At 38.4% G+C, this 24569-nt stretch overlaps 1 protein-coding gene and 1 long non-coding RNA gene across 16 annotated transcripts in view; one reads left to right on the top strand and one right to left on the bottom strand.

Annotated features, from left to right (window-relative positions):
* On the top strand, nucleotides 1–5603 carry LOC309640295. Its single transcript, XR_014252172.1, has 2 exons — nucleotides 1–1854; nucleotides 2212–5603. It is a non-coding gene; the product is annotated as an uncharacterized lncRNA (long non-coding RNA).
* Nucleotides 1–24569, bottom strand: part of ARHGAP28 (Rho GTPase activating protein 28) — a 176838-nt gene that overhangs the window by 16224 nt on the left and 136045 nt on the right. For all 15 annotated transcript variants that reach the window (XR_014252082.1, XM_082418676.1, XM_082418677.1 and 12 more), the window contains 7 exons: nucleotides 22246–22411; nucleotides 22022–22113; nucleotides 19634–19711; nucleotides 14612–14774; nucleotides 10079–10161; nucleotides 7354–7551; nucleotides 6920–7033 (listed from right to left, as the gene is read on the bottom strand). Coding sequence is in view for 14 of the 15 variants with exons in the window: in XM_082418676.1 (XP_082274802.1) it covers nucleotides 6920–7033; nucleotides 7354–7551; nucleotides 10079–10161; nucleotides 14612–14774; nucleotides 19634–19711; nucleotides 22022–22113; nucleotides 22246–22411 (894 nt within the window). In the remaining variant the exon portion in view is untranslated. The remainder of the gene's footprint in view (nucleotides 1–6919; nucleotides 7034–7353; nucleotides 7552–10078; nucleotides 10162–14611; nucleotides 14775–19633; nucleotides 19712–22021; nucleotides 22114–22245; nucleotides 22412–24569) is intronic.

Raw genomic sequence — 24569 nt, 5'->3', positions numbered from 1 at the left:
CATTTAGTCTTTAGGATTAACGTTGAGAAAACAAGCATATGCTGCTGTTGGAAGTGTAAACTGGTACAATCTTTATGGATAACATTTTGGCAATATTTATCAAATTATAAAATGCATATGCACTCTGACCCAACAATTCCACATCTATAACTTTATCCTTCAAATAGACTTCATTTGTGAGAAATGACATACGAACATGTTTATTCACCGATGCATAAACTTTAATAGCAAAATACTGGACACAGTCTAGCTGTTCGATGATACGGGAATACTAAGTTTCAGTGTGTTTATGGAATATCATGCAAAAGAAGCAAAGAAGAAGGCTTGTGGACTGATGTGGAATAATCACCATGATTTCATAAGTCATTAAAGAAGATGCAGGACAGTGTTTCAAGTATGTTATCATTCATGTAAAAAAAAAAAGGGGGAAGACCATATATTCATTTTCGCTTGTATGTCATAGTGCCTCTCTGGACATATATGTACCTGTGTGTTCCTGTGCACACACATGCTATCATTGGTGACATTACTTGTCTTCAGGAGGGGAAGTCAGAGATGGTCAACTTTTATTCTATAGTTTTTCCCCTTCCAATATTTTGAATTTTGTAAACTGTCAATGAATTGTCTATTCCAATCAAAGTCAAGAAGTAAAAACATAGTATAGTACAATAGAACTGAAGAAAGACTATTTCTTCATCTTTAAGTGCTTGCTTCCATGGTACTTATAGCCTTTTAAAATTTTACTTAGTTCTATTTATAATTAAAACATTAAAGCAACTGACATTCATATAGCATTATACAGTTGACCCAGTGCTTTATACCCACATTATGTGAGTTGATGCTAATGACAACTTTGTGAAATAGATATCATTACTTTTTCCCCCAAATTGAAAATGTTTTTTAAAAATTTTGTTGGAGTATAGTTACTTTACAATGTTGTGCTAGTTTCTACTGTACAGCAAAGTGAATCAGCTATATGTATACCCATATCCCTTTTTCTTGGATTTCTTCCCCATTTAGGTCACCACAGAGCACTGAGTTCCCTGAGCTATACAGTAGGTTCTCATTAGTTATCTATTTTATACATAGTATCAATAGTGTATATATGTCAATCCCAATCTCCCAATTCATCCCAACCCCCCCATCCCCCTTGGTATCCATATGTTTGTTCTCTGCATCTGTGTCTCTATTTCTGCTTTGTAAATAAGATCATCTATGCCAATTTTTTCATATTCCACATATGTGCGTAAATATATGATATTTGTTTTTCTCTTTCTGACTTACTTCACTCTGCATGACAGAAAATTGAGGCTCCGAGAAAGACTTTAATTTGCCCTGGCTCACAAAGCCTGACCTGACCCCAGCTTCAGCTCCACACATATCATACTTAGGCCATTGAAATTTTCCAGAATGAAAATGGCAGAGTAAGGACTCCAAAAGTCTGTCCCTCCGTAAAAGTAATGAACAAACTGCCAAAAACTGACACTGTCAACTTCTTCAGAACTCTGGAAACTAACCCAAAAGTTGCAACCTGAAGAGTGCTTAAGTAAGAAAAACAGCTGAATCTTGATAAGAAGAGTGAACTTTGTGGCATTTTAACTTACATTTTCCCTTCTCAGCTCCACAGTTCAGTGATAGCCTTAAAAATAACAGCCTAAATTCCTGGTACAGATACTGAAGGGAACAGAATGGACGTCATTCACAAACAATTCTAATTATTTGTTCCCTGGAAGACTGGCTTGCCTTTATCTTGCCTAACTTGGAACTTGACCAGTGCTAAAGTGGTGTAATGTTGAAAACATTTATAGGCAAATGTTTTAATCACTGCTGCCTGATGCAGTGGGTGAGAGTTAGGTGAAAAAAAAAAACTAAAAATCTTGGGAGGCAAGTCTAGAGAATGAGATGCTTTGGGGAATAAGGTCTTTGAAAAGCTCCAACATATTCCTGAGAATCTAGAAGGCTATGGGCATGCCCAGGGCTGTACACATATTCAGGAAAGACCTGAAAAGAACTTAAGCTCTCACCTCTGGCTGACCTTTAAGCTCTGTCCAAACAGGAACTGAAGGCTCATGCCAAGTTGTAAATTGCCTGGCTGAATACTGAAGGTGTGTCAAGCACACGAACACACAGAGCTCGTCTGCAAAGACTGGGAGATTTTTTTGGTTTCAAATATTTAAGAAAATCTCTGTGCAAACATCAGCTAACCACTAGGCTAATGGAACAGAGACTTCAGTAGCCACACTAAACAAAGAATATAGACATAACAAAATTAGTTCAGCAGAAAAGTCATGAACAAATAAATAAGAGCTATAACAAGCAGCAACCATGGGGAGGGGGGAGAATCCAAAGCCGCCACATTTTAACACTTAAAATGTCCATTCTTCAATAAAAATTATGAGACAGGCAAAAAAAAATGGCAAGAAAATATGGCCCGGACTTCCCTGGTGGTGCAGTGGTTAAGAATCCGCCCGCCAATGCAGGGGACACAGGTTTGAGCCCTGGTCCAGGACGATGCCACATGCTGCAGAGCAACTAAGCCCGTGCGCCACAACTACTGAGCCTGTGTGCCACAACTACTGAAGCCTAGAGCCCATGCTCCATAACAAGAGAAGCCACCACAATGAGAAGCCCGCACAGTGCAACAAGGAGTAGCTCCCGCTCACCACAACTAGAGAAAGCCCTCGTGCAGCAACGAGGACCCAACGCAGCCAAAATTAATAAATTAAATAAATAAATTAAAAAAAAAAAAGAAAATATGGCCCCTACACAGGAAAAAAAAATTAGTGTCAATAGTTTCAAAAGAAACTCCTTAAGGAAGCCTAGACATTGGACTTACTTGAAAAAGCTATTTTAAATACTTTAAAAGAACTAATGGAAACCGTGTCTAAAGAACTAAAGAAAACCATGAGAATGATATCTCACCAAATAGAGAATATCAAATAAAGAGAATACATCATAAAAAGAAACCAGAAAGAAATTATGGAGCTAAAAAAAGTCCAGTTGAAATGAAAAGTCTGCTACAGAGGTTCAACAGCAGATTTAAGAAAGCAGAAGAGGGAATTCCCTGGTGGTCCAGTGGTTAGGACTCCATGCTTTCACTGTTGAGGGCCTGGGTTCAATCCCTGGTCGGGAACTAAGATCCCCCAAGCTGCATGACGTGGTCCAAAAAAAAAAAAAAAAAAAGCAGAAGGAAAAAATCAGCAAATCTGAAGATAGGTCATTTGAGGTTATCCAGTCTTGAAACAGGAAGAAAAAAAAAAAATGAAGAAAAATGAGCAGAACCTAGATGAACTGTGGAACAACACCAGCACACCAACGTACACACAGTTAGAGTTCCAGAAGGAGTGGAGAGAAAGGAACAGAAAGAACGTTTGAAGGAACAATGGCTGAAAACTCCCCAAATTTGTCGAAAGACAATGATCTACGTATCCAAATAGCTCAACAAACTCCAAATAGGATAAAATCAAAGAGATCCACACCAAGAAACATCATGATCACACTGTCAAAAGTCAGACATAAAGAGAGAATCTTGAAAGCATTAAGAGAAAAATCAATTCAAGTACAAGAGCTCCTCAATAACAATGGCTGATCTCCCAGCAGAAACCATGGAAGCCAGAAGACAGTGGGATGACATATTAAAATTGTGAAAGAAAAAAAAAATACTGACAAGCAAAATTCTATCTGGCAAAACAGTCCTTAAAAAATGAAGACTGGGAGTTTGGGGTTGGTAGATGCAAACTATAACATTTAGACACTCCCTTGATAAGCAAAAGCTGAGAGAGTTCATTGCTAGCAGACCTACCTTAAGAGAAATGCTAAAGAGAGTCCTTCAAACTGAAATGAAAGGACACTAGGTAGCATTTCTTCACCACATGAAGAAATAAAGAATATCAGTAAAGGAAATTACTTAGGAGAATATAAAAGGCAATATAATGTATTTTTTGTTTATAACTTCACTTTTCCCTTATCTAAGGTAAAAGACAAGTGCATGACAACTATAAATTTATGTCAATGGGCACACAATTTATAAAGCCGTAATATGCAGCAATAACAGCATAATGTGGGGGGACAGAAGAATATAGGTAGAAAGTTTTTATATACTTAAGGTATATTAATATGAACTAGATTGTTATAAATTAAGATGTTACTTATAATCCCCAGGGCAACCACTAAAAAGATGATTCAAAAATATATAGTAAAAAACAACAACAAAAGAATTAAAGTGGTACACAAGAAAGTATCTATTTTACACAAATGAAGGCAGTAATGGAGAAACTGAGGATTAAAACATGTAAGACATATAGCCAAAAATGAAATAATTTAAGGGAAAAACAGAAAGTTCTACAATAGTTGGAGACTTCAATACTTCACTTTCAATAATGGATAGAAAAAGTAGGTAAAAGACCAGAAAGAAAATAGAAGACTTAGACAACACTATCAACCAACTAGATCTAACAGACATATATAGGACAATGACAGCAGAATCCATTCTGAAGTACACATAAAACACTGCCCAGGGTAGACAGTATGTTAGACCACAAAACAAGTCTCAGTGAAGTTTAAAATATCAAAATAATACAAAGTATGTTACATAACCACAATGGAATAAAATTAGAAATCAGTAACAAAAGGAAATTTAGAAAATTTACAAATATGGAAATCAAACAACATATACCTAAATAACCAATGGACCTAAGGGAAATTAGAAAATACCTTGAAATGAACAAAAATGAAACACAACACAACAAAACTTACTGGATGGAGGAGAAGTAGCGCTCAGAGGAAAATTTATAGATGTAAATGGCCTACGTTAAAAAGAAAGATCTCAAATTAATAGCCTAACCTTCTGCCTTAAGAAACTAAAAAAGCCAGCTAAACTCAAAACAAGCATAAGGAAGGAAACAACAAAGATCTGAGTTTTAATAAGGACTAGAGAATAACAAAAAAATAGAGAAAATAATGAAACAAAAGTTGGCTCTTCAAAAAGACCAATGAAATGGACAAACCCTTGGTTAGATTGACCAAGAAAAGAGAGAGGATTCAAATTATTAATCAAGAGTATAACTGGGGACATTACTACAAACATTATACAAATAAAAAGGATTATAAGAGAATACTATGAACAATTTGTATTTCAACAAATTAGATAATCTAGATAAAATAGATAAAATCCTAGAAACACACAAACTGTCAATACTAACTCAAGAAGAAATAGAAAATCTGAATAGAGCTATAACAAGTAAAGAACTTAAGTCAGTAATCCAAAAAAAAAAAAAATTCCTACAGAGAAAAGTCCAGGACCAGATGGTTTCACTGGTGAATTTTACCACATATTTAAAGAAGAAGTAACACTAATCTTTCTTAAACTCTTCCAAAAAATTTAAGAGGAAGGAGCACTTCCCAACTCATTCTATAAGGCCAGTATTACCGTGATACCAAAGCCAGACAAAGACATAGCAGGAAATGAAAAACTACAGACCAGTATCCCTTATAAAAGTTGATGCAAAAATTCTCAACAAAATACTAGAAAGTCAACATAGAGTTCCATATGACCCAACATATGCCCAAGGAAATGCAAAACAAATGAAAAAAAAGAAGTGAAATACTGATACATGCTACAACACGGATGAACCTTGAAAACATTACACTAACTGAAAGATGTCAGACACAACAGGCCACATACTACATGCTTCCATTTATATGAAATGTCCAGATAGGTAAATTCATAGAGCTAGAAAGTAGATAAGAATGTGTCAGGGATTGTGGGGAGGGGGTAATGGGGAGTGAATGCTTAATTGGTATGGGGTTTCTTTTGGGGGTGGTAAAGATAGTCTGGAATTAGATAGTGGTGATGGTTGCACAACTTTGTGAATATACTAAAAGTATATACTAAAATTTATACATTTTGAAATAGTTAAAAAGTTAAATTTTATATTATGTGAATTTTTTCTCAAAACAAAAATGTTTTTCCCAAATTTAATGTGCTGGTTCTAGTTGATCTGAAGTCACTTTGCCTATAATCAATGAGGGAACATAGCCATTCAGCCTGTTTGTGATAAATCAATTAGCAATACTCCTACCTTACTGCCTTGGGATTTACTATTCCTTTCCCTGAATGAACTTTCCCCTCCTTTCTCCCTTCCAAATGCTACTACCCATCCTTGAAGATGCAGCTCAAATGCCACTTCCTCCGTGAAGTCTCCACACTTCCCACGTTGGAGCACATTTCTTTCTCCTCTGCGTGATTCCCGGCACACTGTCTGCACGACACGTCTGACACTGAATGCATATTCATGGTTCCTGTGTACATTTCTCTACCAGATATTTCTCTACTAGATATACGTTCCTTTAAGGACAAAGTGAGTTTCCTGTACCTCTGCATCCTCCTCAAGGCCAAATGCTATGCCTCACGATCATCCTCAAATTAAAGCAATAAAGATAATTCTAAAGCCTGTTTCCATTATCCACCTCCACACAAACAACTGCGCTAAGGCAAAAATTCTTTGAAATGTAATGAATTTACACAAAACGACTTGAGGATTAGATATTCTTTTAGGATCCAATCACTACAGAAATCTCTATCTCTACTTATTAGATATACTGACTACTGGATTGCCCTTAAATCCAGTTCACAGGGACTGAAATGTTGACTTTCAGCATGTAAGAACCATTTTGCCCTTAAGTAATCTTCATGACAGAGATAATTCAAAAACTTCAACTGCAAAGCACATAATTCAACAAAGTGGAAAGACCACAGTACTCTGTCATGAACACAATTTCCACAATGTTTATAGTTACAAGACTGACATTTTATGAGAATATAACAATTTTGGTTCTAAATTACAAGCTACTTTGTGCATCACTGTGAGAAATAAGAGTCCGGGTGGTCATGATATTTGTGCATTTATTTAGTTATTACCCCTCGTTCTATGGTCTTCCTCCTTAGCAGCTTTTTGACACTTGGGAGCTGTTTCTTTAACAACATGGTGGCTTCATTCATTCTTCTGACTTGAGCGATTAAGAAAGATGGAACCTGGAGAAGAAACAGAGCTTGACTAGAAGGAAAACACTTGGGTTAAACCTCCCTGGTAGAGTCTGTCTTCTGGCCACTCAGTATCCAGGAACCAGGAACTGTGCTTCTGTCCTCGTAAAGATTAGGAAAATCTATGAGGATTCCTGTTTAAAGGAAAATGTGTTTGGGAGCAGCCTTAAGGAATGATAAAGATGCCACCAGCAACCTGGGATTACTGTCTCCCACCTCTCCCTGTGCCTGAGGGCACTGCTTGCTCACGAGTCTTTACATCTCCTGGGCGCTAGCAGACACGAGAACATCCTACTCACATTGTCACTCACCTTCCACAACATCTGCTGGTACTTTAGCATCAAGCGGATGATGTGGGCAGCGGTATTTGCTAAGAGTAATTCTTCACAGTCAGAATGTTTGCTTCTACTGAAGAAAAGATTTGGTGCCATTATAGTAGAAATGTTCCATATACTCATTCGGTTTTTTGATTCGTTGGCAATGACTTTATTGAAGAATGTCATGAGGGCCTGATAGGAAACAGCACGGTGTCACTCTAGTCATTGTAAATTATGAAAAGGCATCACTGATTACTATCACTCATTTCTATACCCGTTCACTGGGCCTCTGGAAAATTGTCGGAGCTACAGAATGGTTGAGTGTGTCCTGTTTCCCTTCTAACTGCTTAAAAGTGCTAATGAGAAATGTGAAGAGTTTTTTCATTTCTCTGCTTCATAAAAGTAGCTCCATTTTTATGGAATTTGTTATGTTGGGATCTCTATAAATAATAGTTTGCATTTTCTTATTTTCTTTTATCTTAAACAAGCTTGACAAATATTAAAATTAAACAGTAAACAAGGGAGAGAAAACACTACAGCTCAAATAAACATGAAATGCAGTTTTGTCGTGAAGGAAGAAAAGTAATTCACTCTTAATTTAAGGCATTACTGTTAAAAACTATTTTCTGTTTCCTTGGGAAAGGAAAGTCCATTGAAAAAAATGAGTTTTAAAATAAATAAGTTATGAAATAAATGTCATGGGGATATAACATACAGCATGGTGACTATAGTCAATAATACTGTATTGCATATTTGAAAGTTACAAAGAGAGTAAATCTTAAAAGTTCTCTCAAGAAAAAAAATTTTTGCAATGGTGATGGAGGATAACAAGATTTCCTATGGTGATCATGTTGCAGTGTAAACAAATATCAAAACATTATGTTGCTTACTTGAAATTAATATGTTATATGTCAATGATACCTCAATAAAAATTTTTAAAATAAAGTGAATAAAAAGAAAAACAATTAAAGAATAAAAACAACAAAATGAGTATCTCATGCCTCAGTTCAAAAATATCTCAATCGAAAAGCTGAAAACTTTCACTTTTTGGGTGTCATTTTTGTACTGCTTTTCAATTTTGGAATCTTCAGCAGACCAAAGGGAGATGATTACATGCACCTGTGCTCAGCATTGAAAAAAAAATTGAGAAAGCTTAATAAAAGTTTGGCTGAGCCACCGAAGTATAAACGCCTATCAGAACTTTCTGAAATTCACCAAGAGGGCTGAAATCCTAAAAGGAGATGCTGTTTGGTTTTCCAAGTTTGAATTCTGCTATAGTACGTGTAATGAGAAAATGGACAGCACATACTAGTGATAATAGCTAACATTTATTTGAGGGTTTACTGTGAGCCAGGCATTATTCTTAGTACTTTATATACTTCCACTCATTTTATCATCATTCCAAACCCTGTGAGGTAGGTACTATTATTGTTTTACAGTTGAGGAAACTAAGATGGGGAGGGATTAAGTAGCTTTGCCCAGCGTCACTTAATTAAGTGGCAGAGCCAGGATTTGATCCAAGGAAGCCTAATTCTTGAGCCAGACATCTTGATCTCTACAACACACTAGCTTCAATCTTCATTCCAGTCACAATTCAGAATGGAAGAGGGAGGGAGAAAGAGAGAGACAGAGAGGATCTTCTATTAGAAAGGTACTGAATTCTTTGATAACTGCTACATTCTCAGTTATATGAAAGGGGAAATGACATTTTGACTCATATATCTGATACGAGATTCATTTCTTTGGATAAAAAAAAAAAAGCATTGTTCAGACAAAGCCAAACAAAAAAAAAAAACAAAGCTAGTAAATTTCCAGCTTTTGAAAAATTACCAAATCGTATTAAAACAGACATTCTTATGCCTTTGCCAATCCCCATTCTTGGGTGGAGGATATAATACAATTGACATAGATGGTTTCACTTGGTAGGAGGAAAGGTCCTCACCAAATTGAAATGTCTGACAAGAGGTAGCACGACGACTCATCTTTGTTTTCAGCATCATGTTTACTGGCCTCAAAATTATAACTCTTTCCAACTCATCCTCACCTCAATTTCATTTTAAAGATTCCAAGCACCTGTTGTACTTATAACAGATTTCCTATTGTATACAGAATCATTATCAAAACAGCAACAGAAACTTTGATTTTTACAAACATAAAACAGAGAAATGAATTTGAAATAAAAGGAGGGATATTTGGGATGGAGAACTATGGAATACAATTCTATCAAATATTCTATTTTATGTTAATGGAGAAATCACTTTTCTGAGCTTAATTTTCTTAATCTGGAAAATGGCAAGGTCCTATCAGGTGATCTGTAAAATTCTGGGATTCTATAATTCTTTAAATTGAATTATGGTAAGACATGAACATTCTAGAAATTTCATTTAAAGCAGGGGTTTCATTCACTTCTGACATTATTCCATTTAAGTCTTCCATCTTTGCTTCTTCCTCCTACTCCAAACCCTCGCCTGGCACACTGTAGATGCTCAACATCTCTTAACAGATTGAATGAACGAAACAAGTGTTCAAAGAAGATTCCAGGATTCACATTCTTTCCTGGCTTCCTCAGGAGAACAGCGGTGGGAATGAGGAAAGGCAGCGGGTTTGCTGCAGGCTCAGCTGGTTGGTAAGTTGTCCTCTCGGTTTTCATTTTTCCACCTGAGCCATTTCCTCTGACCAATGAGAATCAATGACAGACCATGAGGTCGATACAACATACCTGGGCTGTGTCCCTGTTGGCCTCAGGCAGTGCCATGATCATGAGGTGTAAGGCTTGAAACTGTACTTTGATGTGAGGCCCTCCTAACAAGAAAACAGAAATAACCACTCATTTTGAACAACGCTGATGCATTCTGACAGCATTTCTTGCTAACATCTGGTGGCATAGGAGGGCCCTGACAGCTTTCAGCGGTAAAGACTCAGGTTTTGTGACCGACAATGTAAGTCTGTTCACTTGGACAGGAGCCTCAGTCTATCAACTCTTTTTTAGCATCCTAGGATGCCACTGTAGGGGCAGGTGGCCAACGAGATCCTCAAAATTATTCTGGATCTGTATAACATTTCTCTTTTCAAAGTACTTTCATAGATTTTGCTTTACTTTTATGCTATGAACAGTTGGCTTGAAGCTCAATTCAAGAGAAAATAAATTTTATTTCCATACGATGAGGCAGCCAAGCATAATCATTAGGAGCAGAGACTCTAGAACCAGATTCAAATTCTGCACGTACTATTTAGTCACTGAGTGACCTTGGGCAGGCTATTTAACCCCTGTTGCTTCTATTTTATCATGTGTAAAATGGGAATCGTCATGATACCTACCTCACTGGGCCATTATGAAGGTTAAATGAGTTAATGTATAGTGTTTACATCAGTACCTGTATATAGTTACCTCCATAGGTGTTTGCTCTTGTTATTTGATCAGTGACATTTATTTTAGCTCTTAAATGGACATGAAGGGAAGGTAACCACAGTTGGATCTTTGGAGATCCAGAAGATGGCACCAGAGGGTTGGCATTCTACTACTGTGTGTTCTCAATATTGGCTCTTTTCCCATTTTAGGGAAAGGATTTTAGAAAACCTATCCACAACTGGATAATTCACAGCCAGCTCTGTTGAAAACGTAGGGTATTCCAGAGCATCCAGGCTTTGCCTGGTCTCTCTGTATTCTCCCCACAATGGTCTCTTGGTAGGGAGGTCCTGCAGGGAAGCATGACATTCTGTAATCCCCAGGGAGCTCTCAAGTTGAAGGAAAATCTATCCATTTACGACTCAGTGGATAAAGGCAGTCAGCTGCCTATAGAGTTACTTAGCTTTACAGTAGTGGAAACACTCTCGTGACAAACTACTAGGTCACAGGAGGTCGTGTGCATCCGAATTAGGAGTAAATGATTATTGTGTGTAACCACGTAATGAAGGAACAGTTGGGAGGAGTATTTATAGGCTCATATTGTCTCAGCACAATCCCCATGTGGATTTTTAAAAATTTATGTCAAATTTGTAAACAAAAATGACACAGGTCCAGGTTGTTTTTGGAAATGGCTAATGCACACTGATGTGAGTTTGCCTGAATAACAGGCACTAACAGGAGCATATCTCAGTACAAAGCATTTGGGGGCAGATAAGACATTATTTCAGTGCATCAACTGCAGGCTAAGGGCTGTCTATAATTTTCCAATGCAACCCAAAAAAACCTCTGGGGGGAAACACTAGATGCAGATGCAGGCTCTCTATTTCCATTAATTCCAGATAAATTATGAAGTTCCCTTTAAGATTAAAAATCTAAACTGGCAAATAATCCATTTTCATTTTGCTTAGGAAACCCGGCCCTACACTGTTTTGTGGTTAATAGTTTTGTAGTTAATTCATTTATCGCACCCTAGTTAAGAGTCATTTTTTTCATTCCTGAGGTCATTATTTTCCCAGAAAGTTATTAAACTTTTCATGAAAGTATCTAAGGTTTAATTGATGAACTATTAGTCTTTTAATTTCATGGGCAATTTTTGGACCAAGTTTGAAAAGAGAAAAGAGAAAGTAATTACACTAGTGGAAAAGACTACATTCTCCGACCTCCGTTTTAGAGTAAATACAGGGGCAGCTTAAACACACAGATGTCCACAGTTCTTCCCTTCAGAAAATCTCATTACAACTAGAGCTTACTCCCGGTGGCAAAAAGGCCATTCTCCCCAATGGCAGCAGCCCAGAACTTTGGGCTTCCTGTGGGGTTGGCTGGTTATCAAATCAATCACGACAATATAGTATTTTTCACTTTCAAAGTCATACAAAGAAATGTGGATCGTCCTGTGAAACTTTTCAGGATATTTTCCAGATTCTCTCCCTTCATTGGAGTGTACTGGCTTCAACATCTGAATAATGATATTAAGAAAAACTAAATATGATTTCCTTCTGAAATACGATTCTCCAAACAGGTCTTATATGGTGATTGACTCCTCCTTGCATAATTCCATTAAGACCAAAAAAAGAAAAACTAAAACAAAAAAATCCTCTGTGGCACCATTTGTTTTGATGAATTGTTCAGTAAATAAACTGCAGATCAAAGTGAAGTGAAGACTTCTGCAGCCCGTCTTCCAGGACAGCAAACTTTACAGAAGATCCTGTGTTTCTCTGACTTAGAAATAGAGGGAGGGAGTTCTGTTTCTGGTATGGCTGAGTAAGCTCTTACCCAATCAACCCTCCTTGAGACAACTGTACACTCTGGACAAAGTACAAAAAACAACTACCTGAGGCAGTGGAGAATGAACAAAAGCAGGCAGATTTAGGAGGGCACTGGACACTTGGCATTAGGGAATGGCACAGGGAGAGTGTCCAATTTTCTGGCTTTTAGTTTGAGGTCAGGCCATAGACAGCAATGGCATGAGGTGGCTGAAATTCCAAAAGAAAACCCCAATCTTTCTGGCCTGAACAAAGAGAGGACAGCGTTCAGGATGACCACAGCCACTGGGAAGTTATGGGGAATCCCAGAAAGGAAAGGTCAAGAGATAGAAGGCCCTAATTCTGGTGTAAAATCCACCCAAATGTTGGCTCACCCCATAAACCATGCACATGTGGTGTAGCACAGGTAAGTATTAAATAGCAAATTGTCTGCTTAAATACAAACAAAAAACAAAACTAACCAAAAAAACCCCACTCCTTGGAGAAATATTACAGAACACAGAGTTTCCAAAAAAGTTTTCACAAGGTTCTGGATACAGTTTAAACTTACTTGACATAAACAGTGACCCATTTTCAAGGGAAGAGACAGCCAACAGAGGCCAACCCTCAGATGACCCAGATGTTGGAACTAGTTATGAAGCAGCTATCATAACTATGCTCAATGATATGAAGGTAAATATGCTTACAATGAATGAAAAGATAGGGAATGTCAGCAAGTAGAAAATAGTTTTAAAGTAGCAACTGGAGATTCTAGAACTGAAAATATACAATATCTGAAATAAAAAAGAATGATGAGAACTAGTTCTCTCTTTCTTTCATAAAACAAAAATACTACATCATACAAAGAAAAGAGATACTGGTCACAGCATGTCAATTAAAGCTTAGAAAAGGACTGCCTTGTCTTATCATATTCTTTTCTCTGAAGACACAGCGGATTATTTTATGAATCTGGTTTAGTTAAAATTTTTAAAGATTTAGAACCAACTAATTTTTAGGACAAATTTTGTCATACAACTTAGGATGTGACTATTATTTTCTATGATTGTGATTTTAAGGATTTTATACTTCTGGTCAACCTGCAGAAGGTTGTAAACTGGCAGATACGGGTAATACTTGCTACGCTCATGTAGTGTTTTAAAATTTGAATTTGTGGCTCACATTTTCAAATGAAGAGTTTCGTCATTAAAGCCTGGATTTTGGCTTTCACTCCTGCATGGTAACCATCATCCAGAGCTGAGCAGTGGCCAACCTCTTTATATGGGATATGTCCTCTCAATCTGGCCACAGTCCCTTTCTGTCCATATAGAATCACCATTTACTTAGCATGCTTGTACATATTTAGACTTGTGACTCCTGAATTCCTCAGGTTGGTAGTCAAAGCTCACACTATGTAGCCCCATCTTACTTTTCTAAATTTCTCTCATCACACCTTCTTCAGTATTCAACCTTTAGGATGAAATTACTTTCTGACTGCCAAATACAGCACACACTGTCCAGTTTCTATACTTTTTATCCAAGTACCTCAGTTAAGGCCTCATCTATGTGACTTTTTAAGTTTCAGAAACACTATGTGATAGTGTAATTTTCAGAGACAAAACACCTTCTGCGTGCTACATCATCAGACCCAGGACCTCGGATTTAAAGAAGGGAGAGATCTTATATTTTTTGAAGGACTAATATACACCAGGCACTATCCTAGATGTCTTCATTCAATACCCACAACAACCCTGACAAGTAATTATTATCTGTAATTTACAGGTGCAGCAGTGAAGCTCAGAAAGGCTGACTGCATAGTTAACAGATGGTTGAGCAGGAATTCAAATCTCAAGAGCCAGGTCTTTCCGTAACCCTCTCTGCCTTTTAATGATTATAAAACCCTCTAAATCATATCAACCAGACTCAGAAATATAAACATGCGAAGAGATGACAGTTTACCATCAAACTCAATATATCATCAAGCAGCACCAGGAAATAGCAAATCTATACATTTATGATCACATCTGATTACGCATCTTTCTTCTGCTCTGTGCCACTTTATTGACCTTGTATCTTAGTCCATTCACACTTAACTTCTTCCACCTACCTTCCATTAGAGTGATGAAAGCAGGTATATATTCCACAGGGAAGAGAGAGGTGGGTAGTTCTCTGAAAAATGCTTTCAACATTACTGCAGCTTCTCTGTGGCACATTTTCTCCCATTTAAACTTATCAGCATTAAACTTGGCATCCAGTTCTTCACGGTATTGCTGAAAATCAAGGAAAACAGTGAGTTTTACCACCTAATCCTCCCCCTTTAAAAACTGTCATTACATAAACTATTTTTGTAATTAGATTGAAAAGCCAATATCTACTAAGCTTATCTTTTTTTCAACATGATTAAAGAACTGAAATAGCTATTTCTGAATATATTTTTTTTAAGTTTTCTAAAATCCTTTTAGAATAATGTTAATCTTAAAATAATTTGCCATCTACACAAATACAAAAGTTCTTTACTCAGATCATAGTTTCATTTATATGGTTTTGGCAGAATATTGCCTATGCCCACATCATAAATGCACTGCTAGATTTTGACAAAGCCTCCACTTCCCCCTTTTTTTCAATGATCCCTTCCTTCTGCCACCCCGTCTTCTGTTTCTAAATTAGATCGAGAATGTATGCCTCTTGGCTAGTTCACATACAGAATGAGAAATATCCCAACAAAGGAACTCTGACCTCACTGCAACATGCACACCAATGATATCTTCCTGGAGCAGCTACAGCAAAGTTTTATGCCAAGACGTACACATGTCTTCCACATGTCTGCATGTTTGCCCAATCCTTCATAAGGTTGGGAACACTGTGTAAATACTTTTTAAAAAAATCATTAATCGTCCTTAAGTTTTACTTGGGTTATACATTTTACATTATTAATTCATTTGATGACCAGTGCCCCCCATTCTACTGCTCCCTTGAATTACAGTTTACCAGTAATACCAGGCAGCTATTGTCAGTTTCCCAACTGACAATAACTGCTTCAAAAAGGATTCTTAAAAAAAAAAAAAAGGGAAAACTCTGAAAATCCTTAAGGCCTTTGCTTTATTCTCATGAGACGCCTAAGTCTTCCAGCCTTGAACATGTAAGAGAAGCTAGAGAACGACAAGGTGAGATTTATCTTTTCTGACAGGCAGGCGGAAAAGTGATTTGGGGGAGTGAGGAGCTCGGGCACTGACTGGGGGGCAGGCTAGAGATGCAGAAAGCAGTTATCGGGCCAGGGCACCATTTCTGGTGATGAATAATCGAGGACTAACCTGCATAAGCAGTTGTAGGATAGAAAGAAGAGGTGGCATTTAAGAAACGCCTAGGAGGGAAAATTCTCAAGAATCAGTAATGGATTGAACATGAGACTCAGAGGGAGAAATAAAAGTCCAGGATGACTCTCAGATTGCTAGCTGGAGTAATGGGCAGATGGAGGTGTTGTTAACAGGAAATAGAGGGGGAGGAGGAAATGTTTTCCGTCCACTGCCTGGTACCACTGCCATAAAGCAAAGGGGAAACTGTTTTTCAAGTGGGAAGAACGCACTGGCAAGAGCAGAATAATTCAAATCCACTGCCCACAGACCTGTGCCACAGGAAGCTACCTGAAACACTAAGGTGATTCTAACCTGTCACTACTTCCCTGCCACCTAAGAGGCAATGTGGCACCAGGGTCAAGGGCAGGCTCTATAACCACATTCTTTAGGTGTTTATCCCAATTCCACAACTGCCTAGTTGTAGGCCTGTGAGGTTTCTCGCTCCATAAGAGGGATACTAGGGATTTCCCCAGTGATCCAGTGGTTAAGACTCTGCCTTCCAATGCAGGGGGCACGGGTTTGATCCCTGGTCGGGGAACTAAGATCCCACATGTCGTGTGGTGCAGCCAAAATTTTAAAAAATAAATAAATAAAATAAAGTAAAGAGCAATAATATTTTCTCTGAAAAGATGGATATTAAAACGACCTCACAGAGATTAAACTGGATACCACAATGTAGAGCTCAGGGGGCAGGGCCTGCATACAGAGAGTGCTCAGGAAATGCTTGCTGCACTTACCCTCCCCTCGTCTGGGTCTGCTACAACCTCTAGTGTTACTACTACGGGAAACCCATGTGTATGTGGTGTGGCTATTTGGGTAATAACAGCACCTCGTCTTGTCTAGACGGCCAGCGTGAGACAAACGGAGAAGTTTGGACCAGAGCACAGTGGAAGTAGGAGCAGAGCTGACATGTCCATGGTGGTCCTAAGCATGAAACCATATGAACCAGGGGCTGAGTATTGCTTGCCAGAGACGTGTACATGTTAAAAAGAGTCATGCCTTCTGTCCACCGTTAATGAGAACACAAGGCAAGGGTCAGGAGCCACGTCCTTCAATCTCCTCTGAGCAAACATCTAACCTGCTCCCAATTCTGAGGTAATTTTATAAAAATGCAAATAACCTGCTTTCAGCTTCAAAAACCAGGTCAGGAAGGGAAACCAGCAGACCAGGTAACATCACTATAAAACATCTGGAGCAGCCTCCGAATAATTGAAACGAGTCAAAAAAAGAAAACCGTGCATGTCAAACCAGTCTGCCTTCTTCCATGAAATATATTCCCCGGTGTTTGGCTCAAATTTCTGTCATTTTTGGACAAGAAAATCACTGGAAACACCAAAGCATTAAATTGGTTCCAAATGATCTGAGGCCTCACATCCAGGAACGGGCTGGGCAGTTACGTGCCCCGTGCGGCTAAAACCAGCAGCGTCCCCCAGGGCTGCTCCCCTGTGAGTCTAACCGGGACTTGAAAGCACAACCCAGGCTGGCGTCTTCATAATGATACCTTAGTGTTAGTGTCATCCACTTGGCACAATTTGAGGATAATTACAATGGTTTTTTTTTTAACTTTCTTTCCCCAAGCACATTCGTAGACAAAAACAGTCTAACAGATGAAAAAATTTTTTAAAGTTTAAAGTTTGAACAAAGAAGAGAAATAAAGGCCCCTTTACTATATCAAGTTACAATGCCTTTCTAACTGCAATATCCCCGTTTCTGTTCACTGGCCCGGAGTTCTTTCACATTGGCTTTCTTGGAGCTCAAACCACGAAAACATCTGGATTACATTTTTCGGACTAATAAGAGATGGAATAAATAGGCTAAAACTACATAAAACCTATTAAGGGCCAAAAGGGACTTTCACCTAAATGTGGTTCAGGAATGCATGTGCCTATTAGAACACGTTAAAGGAATTATTGGCGTTTGATAAGTATTTTTCAGTCAAAGATTAGCTAAAGAAAAGCAACTTGTGCTATGATGTTAAAATTCATACACACAAGAAATGTCGTGTAATGTTGTCTCCTTTTGATTATTTTCAAAAATAGAATTTTAAGTCATATCCATTATGTTCCCCTACACACACACACACACACACACACACACACACACACACACACACACACAGTAAGAGTCAGTAAGAATATGTGCGAATACAACTTCCCTATTATAGAGGGAGGTTTAGAGGGATGGGGTCTAATTCTGTTTAGGAAATTCATTTTCCTGACTTCATTTTGGTTCTCTGACTCTACACATATAACCACAAAGACTTAACCAAAACTAGTAACAGCTTTTGTCCTCAGATTTAGGATACATTTATTTAGAAGTATATATAAAAACCATACCTGTGAGAACCTGAAACAAAAAGTAGATCCCATTTAGAGAGTACAAATCTTAAGGAGCCATTAGGAATTTTCCTGCCTTCCAAATGAACTTGTGCCAGTATTTAGGAATTTCTACTCCCAGGGAAGTCACAGCTCCCCCAGATGTGCTGATCCCTCTGTCACTGGCAAAGTGCACTGCTCAGGTCTCCCTTCAAAAAAGAACTGGCTGTTCATCGGCAAAAAATGCAGGGAGCTGACTCCCCAGCTGCTGGCACCTTCTGACTGGCCTCAGGCCCTTCCCTGCAGGCAGCCCCAGCAGTGACAGTGCAGTGTGGGGGGCGACAGGGCACAGGGAGAGAGTCCCACCTGCACCCGGTCTGAGGCTTAGCCCACCCAAGCCCACCTCCTACCCCTTGATCCTTGAGAAGGACAGTCCCCCAATAACCGTCTTCTACTCCTAACTCTGTCCCAACACCTGCTTTCTGGAGCTTCCAATAGACACAGCCTATTTATTCTCAGTTTCCCCTTTGAAAAATAGCTCATCATACGTCTATATAAAAACTCTGAGACTTCTGATACAAGTAGAATTTCACAAAACATGTGCCCAAATGAATTAGTGAAGAGATGCTTTCCTGCCCCTACACAATTCCTTTTACTAGTTCAAACACAACCAAGTTCACTTTTCCCTCTCCCCAAGATTTTTTTTTCTCAAGGATTCATTATTGAAAACTGCTCATGTTTCTATGTGCACCCACCAGGGAGTGTACAGGGCAGGGAGGGACTCTTCATTGCGGATGCACACCGGCACACAAAGTGGGATATCTTACTGGAAATTTATGAGAAAAGCTTCTCTTTTCTAACAATTCTTTTCTTTGCTGTACTTGAAGAGTTTCCCACCATACAGAAGTAAAGGAATTCACATTGCACGGGTGGTTTTATATGTAGAAACTAACATTACCTTAAATGGAATTGGGTTTTAGAACTGCTGAGTGAGTGTTCTAGTGGTTACAGCCATTCCTACAAATTCTTGTAAGGACCTCCATTAAAAGGAAAGCCAAAGAATGTTTCTAAGTTTGAAGCAACTGACAATGGAAATCAGGGATCATCTAATACTGGCTTAGTGAATTCCATGACTGAGAGGAACACAAAAAAGCTAAAGTGTTTAACACAAAAAACAATGATGGGACATTTCAGCTTTACCAAATTAAAGACAAGCAGCAGTTTTTGATAGTGAATTGATGTGTTCTTTCATTGTTGTTGGCTTTTTATTGTTGTTGTTTTAGTTTAAAGGAATACACAACTCAGGATCATGGAACATAGGCATTGAGGAAAGTTCTATAGGGCCAAGTGATAGTATCAAAAAAACAACAACAACAAACAACTAGACACACCTGATGCTTGTGTGAACTTGGGTCTCGCTAGCTGAGATCTCTAATGAGGAAGAGAGAAAATATTTGGTACCTTGACTTTGGCAGTACATCCTGAAAGTCGAAAAATCCCTTCAGATTCCAGACCCGATTCTTCAACTTTCTGAAAGAACTGGCAAGCAATGATACATTACAAAAATAAATACCTCCATAAGATTACAAACATTTGAAATAATAACGATGATGAAAACAATCGATACATTACCAAGCATATATACATGCCTGGTACTTGAATGCCTAGTTAAATGTTCACACTCGCCCAGGAGGTCAACATTAGCCTCCGATTTGCAAATGAGGAAATGGAGACTTAGAGCTGTTTTCTACTTTCCCCAGGGTCAACCTCAAAAGTAATGGCACCAACTCTCGCAAGCTTGTGCTCTTAACCAAGAAACTACACTGCCACTTAACTATTTTAAGATCTGATTACTGTATCTCTTTCTGCAGATTGACCAATAAGAAAAGATCCTAAATTTAGTATCATTAGTTGCACTATTCTGGCTAAGAAACTATAGGGATTCTCGAAATCTGACCAAGGGATTACATACTGTAAAGGCTTATAGGTCTCATGAGCTCTCATGGTAATGATGATGGTTTATTATTAAATAATAATAAACACTAACATTGATTGTGCACTTACTGTGTGTCGGATAACATTCTCAGCACTTTACGTACATTACCTTACTTAACCCTCACAATAATCCTATGAGGCGGGTACTAGTGGAATCCCCATTCTACTGCTGAGGAGACTGAGGCAAGGAAAGGAGAAAGGATCTGCCCACGTTCACACAGCAAGAGCAGGATCCAGAGTCTCTGCTATTTTCCCTTCAAGAAATGATGGTGCCTGGAGCTAAGGTAGTTCCTGTAGGTATGAAGAGAAGTAGATATTTAGGAGGAAGAAACATGTTCATAAGAAAAGACTCTCCCACAGGAGTAGAAGAGCAATGCCTCAAGCTGTCTTAAATGAGGAGCAGTAACTAGAGCTAGCACCTATTGAGATGCTAATACGAGATAAACCCAGATTTAGTTTTAACTAGCATTTATTGTGCACCTTCCATGTGCTAGGTTTTTGCACCTACTTAGCAATATAAATTCTTGTGTTGAATCTTCTCAGTCTTAGATTTTTATGCATTTTCTTCAGACTCTGTCCTTTCACTAGAGGATAAAGGGTATTATTCTGGTTCTAATTCAAGGAACGAAAGGAAATCTTAGAGTCACCGTGGACTTGGCCTTGGATATACATACTGTGCTCCTTTTTGCATCTACCTCTTGTGTGTTCTTGGGCAAGTTATCTCACCCTACAATGCCTCCGTTGCCTCACCAGTAGAAGGGAGATAATAACACCGACCTCCTGGGGCTGCTCGGTGCTGTCTAGATGTGACAAGATACAGACAGCCGGGTGCAGGGGAGGTGCCCTACAGATGCGCACACTGGGTGTCGCCAACATCCTCTGGACCCCTGGCTGCCATCCTCCCTGCTCCTATTGGCAGCCAATCAATTACCTGATTTGAGGAGCAGCTCAATTTGAGGTATTGGTAGCAAAATTAAGGAACATAGTAAAGAGACATAGAATTGTTATTGTGAATAAAGTAAGTATGTTTCCTCACTCAGTATTTTCACATATCATTTAAAAACTGAATTGAAAATTCAACAAGATTTGTGTTTAGGGCTTGGAATTTGACTTGTGCCACCGGATGTCACTGTTGAATAAATGCATAATTAAACCAGTGTAAATTGTTGGCTATAAAAAAACGTGACACAAAAGCAAATGAGCCATTAACCAGTGATGGTCACAGAGACAACCACATACGATAGTTCAGGTAATATCAGTTTCAAAACCTCCCAAACCAAAATTCTTCTTTGTCTAAATGGATCGTATCTTCTCAGTCATACCTCAAACACCACCAGAATAAGCTGATTTTTAGACTTTATTTAGCTTTGTCTGGAAAATTCATTTAAACAATTATACATACACATTTAAAAACACCCAACCTGTGATATACCTCAGCAAATACTTGTATGATTAGTAAATGGACTGCTAATAATTAAGTCATCTCTTATACAGGACAGAATAATCAAATACACACACACACACAAACACATACATACACACAAATAACATTTTTTAAATATTCAAAGAAATATAACTGAAGGAAGCCATGTGACAGAGCATCTGCGCCCATCACCTGATGCTTTATGATCAGACAATGAAACAGGCTCCAGAAGTTCTCAGCAAGGCAGACATGCCCAAGTGTTTGTGGATGTCATGTGGATGTATGGAGGAAACCTGGAAATCACCAAGGCCCAAGTCCTAATAGGGCTTTAGTGTCTTTAAATCTAAAGGAAAATTCATCAGTGGGTTTACAAAGAGCACAATGCAAGCACAGGGCTCTATTAACTCCCCCTTTATTTACATTGAACTCACTTTTTGTAACACAAGGGGAACTTTCACTCCAGCATCTTTCCTTCGGTCATTTTCCAGCAGGACTGTAAGAGGAACTCCAAAAATCCCACTGTCTTCATTGTAAAATAGCCGAGAAAGAAAAAAGAATCAGAAAAGCACCGTCTTATTCCCACGTATCAAAGTGTTAAAGCCAGAATAAGTCTTTTTGTTTTGTTTTGTTTTGCTTTCAGAATAAGTCTTAATACCTCGTCCTTTTACTTTCTCCGTTTTGTTTCTTTTCAGTTGAATACGAAAGGCATCAAAAAAGGCCGTCAATTCAATCAGAGAGAGATGGCGGATTTTCTTCATGTCTTCAGCAGACAGATCTCCTGCTTCAGTTAGGCCCAGTCTGGTTTTCTGAACAATGAATTTCTAAAATACATATTGAGGATATTTATTTTTTATGGCAAAGGAAAATTATTATACCTTCATTAAAATGCCACCCGGACATTCTAAATCTGTATAGCAAGACATGCTATTCATAAAAAAAATCTCTGAGGCGCATGCTGCATCATAGAAAGATTATGAATATGATTTTTAGAACATCTGCAGATCACTACTACACTAAATGGAAACAAAACAGTGATCTGAGTATACCATAACGTCATCATCACAACTGTGATGTAAAGACTGTAGGTAATTTCTCAGCTGAAACTGATTGCACCTGCTTGCTGAGACGATAGTTATTCTACCTTAAAAATCAAATTTAGGTAATTCAAAATATTCTTAAAAAAGAAAAATGCATAGAAAGTGCCAAATAATTCTACTATCATTTTGAAGCCAATTATATTGTTATATTCTCCATTTCCACACTAGGAAACAAAATACAGTAAAAGAACAATAAAAAATCCTTCAACAGGCCAGAAATATTGTGAAGACTGTAAGAAGTAAGACCTTTAAAAAACAAGAGATTGTTCTTGTAATAAATAACAGAAATATTACATATAAGTAATAATAATAAAATATAAGTATTATATAAGTTAATATATAATTACATAATAAGTAAAATATAAATTTTATATTTAAGTATATATATAAAATATATAATACTTTGCTCTCAGAAAACCTGGTATTGAAAGAAAATGGCTAAAGTAGAAATATACAATAGTTATTTAAATTACAAAGTTGTAAGTATACATTCTCCATAGGAGTTCCCTAAACTAGAGCTTCCTTGGGATTTTTAAAGCATCTACCAATTCATTCATTCATTCATTTACTCATTCATTCAACAGCTGTTCTTTGAAATTCTAAGTATTTAAAAGCTAAACAACAAAACATAGGGTGTGGGCTGAGGCATACCTTGTGCTATTAAACACTTGGTTATTTTGTCTTCTTTCTGAGACCAAGACCCCACATGACAATAACACATAACAACAACAGCAACACAACAAGAACTGCAATCATTACTGAGCAATTATTGACATTATGTGCTACACCCTATGCAGAGCTCTTCATGGGAGGCTGCCCTGCACCCCAGATGAGCCCAAACTCAGGAGGAGACAGACATGATGAGGAGACTGGGGGTCAGCATCCTCTCTTGGACAATTCTCTCCAAAGATTCAGAGGGACTCCCCCTGCAACCAGAGTCCCAGAGCTGGGTTCCCTCTTTTGTCCCAGAATGCCACTGTGCCCTCCGACATAGAGGCTGCATAGGGTCCAGGAGGGGTTTTGAAGATGGATACATGTAGGTTTAAATCCTGTTTCTGCCTCCTATTAGCTGTGAAGATTTGGATATGCTACTTAGCTTGTTTGGGCCTCAGTTTCCTCAACTGTAAAATGGGAGCAATCACTAGGATGATGAGAACTAGAATACCTACTGCAGTGTCTGGCCCATAGAAGGCACCTGCTGGATCTTATTCCTATCTATTTATCTATCTATCTATCTATCTATCTATCTATCTATCTATTTATTTATTTATTTATTTATGGCTGTGTTGGGTCTTCGTTTCTGTACAAGGGCTTTCTCTAGTTGCGGCAAGCGGGGGCCACTCTTCATCGCGGTGGGTGGGCCTCTCACTATCGCAGCCTTTCTTGTTGCGGAGCACAAGCTCCAGACGTGCAGGCTCAGTAGTTGTGGCTCACGGGCCTAGTTGCTCCGCAGCATGTGGGATCTTCCCAGACCAGGGCTCGAACCCGTGTCCCCTGCACTGGCAGGCAGATTCTCAACCACTGCGCCACCAGGGAAGCCCGGATCTTACAATTCTTGCCCTGTCCTCTTCCCCTCCAACACAGGAATGGTCCAGGCCACCTGGAGCAAAGCCTCTGCCTGATTCTAGATGACTCATTCCTCTAGCCCTGAAACTGCCTGAGCCCTGCTCATCATGCCTCCAGCCCTGATCAGCACAGAATATTCACGACTCCACATCTTGAACTCTTCACAAATGCATTTACTGAGTAGCAAATAGATCAGCGTGGCATATTTCCTGTATTGGGCTTTCAGAATATAATTATCCTGGATATATATAATGAGGCTTTCAGGCTAATGAAGTATGTAGCTCTACTTCCCATCCCATAATAATATTACAAATTC

The sequence above is a fragment of the Balaenoptera physalus genome (genome assembly GCF_965194825.1).
Source record: "Balaenoptera physalus genome assembly, chromosome: 12".
NCBI classification, from domain to species: Eukaryota; Metazoa; Chordata; class Mammalia; order Artiodactyla; family Balaenopteridae; genus Balaenoptera; species Balaenoptera physalus.
The sequence above is the reverse complement of the archived record's forward strand: the minus strand, read 5'-3'. Positions and strand labels throughout refer to the sequence as shown.